The following is a 4403-nucleotide window of genomic DNA, read 5'->3' on the forward strand; positions in this document are numbered from 1 at the left end:
TGCTTCACTTCATGACTGTAGGGGCACCTTGAAGGAGTTTTAGTTTGCTGTGCCCCAAGTTATTCGAGGCTCATTATGCTGAAAAATTTCTTACAGTGGCTGGAATTAATGATCAATATGCCTCAAACACCAATACCATTAAAGCGGTACAAAAGCATTTAGCCTGCTTTAAAGTGTCATGTATATACTCCCCTCATTTCGTCTACACATGGCTCCAGAGACCAATTCCTTTGAGGTGAAGGTCAGAATTCATATTGATCCTCCATGTGTGATCAAGCAGCAGACTCAGTAGTCAATATTTGAATTTGCTGGCCCAAGAATTGCAGGTCCTTTCAGTACAGAGGACTTTTCCAGCCGAAGGATGAGCAACAATACTCTTCAATAATAATTTAATAAAAAAGAAAATATAATGTACATAGATCAGTATGGTTTATTAAATAGAATATATTTTTTTTTCACTGAAGAACTTATTTTTCTTACTATACATATCTTACATGGTAAAAAGTTTGTCACCTTTTGATATTTTTTTTATTTGGTTAAAATATTGTTCTGAAATGCAGAAAGAAAAAGTCATGTTGGCTTTGAGATCCACCTGGAGATCTGTCAGTGACAATTCTGTCAGCCTGAGCAGGGCACTGTTCATTTAACACATGGCCACTTCAAGAGCTTTATGAAAACAATAGCTGTAGACCTCAATCTCCTCCTTTTATTTTCACTGAATTAATCCATAGGATTGAGTGCATTGCATCAATGTACATAAACATGAAGTATTGACAGTGGGCCAGAGTTCACTGGGACTTCTAAAGCAGCAAAGTTTTTCAGTCTATCGCAGAGAGAAGATTTTGGATCAAATCTTGGCAAGGGTTTTACACTTTACTGCTGCTTGCAGATGTGGAAAAAAAACCCAAAACATTTTACCATAAGAAGCAGCACATTAGTTTGACCCAACTCTGTAGCATCTGTATAGATCGGGTCCTTCAGTGAGGCTTTTTGGTGCTTTTATCTGATAGCTGATTCTATCTACTATTAGATAAAAGCAGTGAAAGCCCTACTAAAGGGCCTAATCTATACAGATGCTGCAGAACTGGATTTAAGTTATGCTCTGCTTCTGGGCATATGCTAGGTTTGTTGCAGGAGTATACTAAATTTAATGAAAAGCATGGTTTTGTTGGGGTTTTTCCCCTCCACATATGCAAGCAGCCTACATGTCTAAGCACCTAGAAAAAAGGAAGATAATAGTAAAAGCAGTAACTGGAGGTATGTCTACCCAAGACATTTACTGCACAGTTGACTAATTAGCTGCATAATAAACATCCTAGCGTCTACATGTGTATTTCTATTAGGCTGGAGTAAACTAATTTACTCCACAGCAGGATAGTGCTTGCCCACTGGGGCTGTTCTGACTCAGGTCTACTTGCTACACATGAATAAACTGTGGAACTTATTGCTCCAGAATTAATTGCTCCTGGGTGCACATTGAAATGGTGCGCTCAGGAGCAATAAATTCTGTAGTTTATTCATGCACCGTAATTACACATGTAGACACTCCCTGGGAGTGTCAAGTTGGTATACATTAATATAATTGGACATGCATGAGGAAGTCAGCCCTGATTTCAGTAAGATCAGATCACAAAATCCCATTGCCTTCTGCAAAACCAGGATTTTGACTCATCTGTCCCTCAGAGGGAAAATTTTTAGTAATTTACTTTCAGACTTACAAATACCCAAGAACAACTGGGTACATACCATCCCATACAGATAGTCAGCCTCTTGAGAACCACCACTTAAATGCTACTAGCCCTTCTTGCTAAGTCACAATGTGGAACAGTGCTGCTGAATAAATTACACAAGAGTTCATCCTTCCCCAATCAGCTGCTTTCTGTGCTTTGAGTAAAGATTTGCATCAACACTAAGTTTGCATTATTGAGTAAGAGTCCATAAAGGATGAGAGTTCACAAAGGAGCTGCTCACATTCTCCTCATTAACATTTTTCTCCCTAGTGCTTTCTTAAGAGCAGCTTGAACATCTTTGTTCCTTAAGCTATAAACTACAGGGTTCAACAAAGGAGTTACAATTGTGTATGTAACAGAAATCACGGTGTCCCCATCCAAAGTAAATCTGGATTTGGGCCTTAGGTAGATAATGGAAATGCATCCAAAGTGCACAACCACAACAATGAGGTGGGAGGCACAAGTAGAGAAGGCTTTACGTTTTCCTTCGGTGGATGGGATTTTCAAGATGGTGTTGAGGATTAGTAGATAAGACAGCATAATCAATAGGAATGAGCAAAGTATGACTAAAACACAAATAATGAAAATGATGATTTCACCTATGTAGTTTCGGGCACAAGCTAGTTTAAGAAGTGGTGCTATATCACAAAAAAAATGCTCAATTTTATTCAGATTGCAAAAGGGTAAAGTAAATACAATAATTGTCTCTGTTGTTGAGAAAAGAAAACCAGTTATAGCTGAGAAGGCCACCAGCTGAGCGCAAACCCTTTGGTTCATGATGTCCTGGTAATGTAAAGGTTTACATATTGACACATAGCGATCATACCCCATCACTGTAAGCAGTATACAGTTTGTGCACCCAAAACCAAGAAAAAAACACATCTGAGTAGCACATCCAACAAAAGAAATGGCCTTGTTTGCTTTTATCAAGTTTGCCAGCAAATTGGGAACAATGACAACAGTATAGCAAATCTCTGAGAAGGAAAGAATGGAAAGGAAGAAGTACATGGGGATACGGAGACTGTGATCAATCCTTATGATTGTCACGATGATAATATTTCCAGCCAGGGTAAACATATACATAAGAGAAAAAGCCATGAACAGCACAATCTGTAGGTCTGGAAAATTGGAGAACCCAATCAGGATGAATTCTGTCACAGTGGATTGGTTCTCTTGTCTCATTGATACAAGATGCCTGAACTGGAAATTAAATAATGGACAATGTAATGGGAGAGAGAACATTCTCACCATAGACTCAGCTCAGGGGTACATGCAAGAAATAGTTTAGCTGCTATATGCTGCACATACACACACTCACACACACATACATACACACACTCATACCCACAGACACAATATCTACAAAAATGTCACAGTGACAGCAAATATCTCTTAGGTCAACAATGTTTATAAAGAAAAAGACTGGTGGACAGTGGTGAACGCAGCTGCTTAAATACTGTACCATGGCCAGCATCTGTTTAGGGTGTGTGTGTAGATCAACGTGGGCCCTAAATTGAAGCGGTGGGTATTAAAAAACGCCGCTTCAATTTTGGGCTGAGTAAACCCCCATATTGTGCACATACCCTGCTGACATACCTGCTTGTCTGGTGGGGAGGGGAGATCAAGCTGACAGAGAGCGAAGTGGTCCCTGGGCTGCAGGGGGACTGCTGCTTCCCTCCATAACGGCGCCCCACCCCCCTGGTGGCATCTGCCCACAGGCACCCGGCTTGGGCAGTCCTGGGGCCCCTGCACCACAGCTGCGAAGGGAAGCACTGGGCCCCTGCGCACAGGCTCACTGCCTTTCTTGGATGGAGCCTGCCTTCTCGGGCTGCTGCCAGGCTGCCTGCAGGGCTTCCTGCAGAGCCCCTGAACTGCATGGAGCCCTCCTTGAAGGATTTTTAGTTTGCTGTGCCCCAAGTTATTTAAGGTGCATTATGCCACCAAATTTCCTACAGTGGCTAGAATTCATGTGCAATACACTGCTGAGGTGTGCAAACACTGACACCATTGAAGCGGTGCAAAACTATTTAGCCTGCTTTAAAGTGTTGGGCACACACGCCTCTTGTTTCATTTACACATGGTTAGGTAATATGTAGCAATCTGCCCTATGCTCTGCAGCTACAGTCACTTACTGTGTCCTGTCCTATCTAAATTGTAAGTGGTTTAGAGCAGAGATTGTCTTTGTTCTCTGTTTGTACAGTGTCAAGCACAATGAGGTTCCTATTTGTGACTGGGGTTTCTGTGCATTCCAATAATACAAAACTGAATAACAACAACAACTCCATTGTAGTAGATGCTGGGGGAGATGGAGGTGCTGAAAATTGGGCAGGAGATAATTGAGGGTGGGTGGGTCTTCTGACACCTGTGGACACATGATACTTGTTTAGCATTGTGGGCAGTGTCTGTGAGTGGAAGACTTTACTAAAATGTCTAGCTGTCAAAAAGTTAATGTAGGCATGTAAACTGTCACCTTAAGGATTCAGTGTCAGTAATCCAGCAAAACAGATACAGCAGTGTGCATTTCACAAAGCTATTGTTTCAGGCTGCCTGCAGACTGGTTTAAAAACACATTGGGTTTACTTTCAGATCACATTCTGAGTGTTGTCTTCTTACTGAAACCTGTCAGTCTGGCTGTCTGTTATCATCTTATTGGGTTTTTTATTGTAGCCATGT

The 4403-nt window shown here is 41.3% G+C and overlaps 1 protein-coding gene across 1 annotated transcript; it reads right to left on the reverse strand.

Moving 5' to 3' along the window:
• Positions 1-1967: 1967 nt before the first annotated feature.
• Positions 1968-2912, reverse strand: LOC106739980 (olfactory receptor 10R2-like). The gene has a single exon (XM_014607010.2). The coding sequence runs from the start codon at positions 2910-2912 to the stop codon at positions 1968-1970; it is 945 nt and encodes a 314-aa protein (XP_014462496.1).
• Positions 2913-4403: the final 1491 nt, after the last annotated feature.

Source organism: Alligator mississippiensis, chromosome 4, assembly GCF_030867095.1.
Source record: "Alligator mississippiensis isolate rAllMis1 chromosome 4, rAllMis1, whole genome shotgun sequence".
Lineage (NCBI taxonomy): Eukaryota > Metazoa > Chordata > Crocodylia > Alligatoridae > Alligator > Alligator mississippiensis.

Excerpts from the sequence above, each read along its gene's own strand:
- LOC106739980 (XM_014607010.2), bottom strand. The coding sequence starts at position 2,912 with ATGAGACAAGAGAACCAATCCACTGTGACAGAATTCATCCTGATTGGG.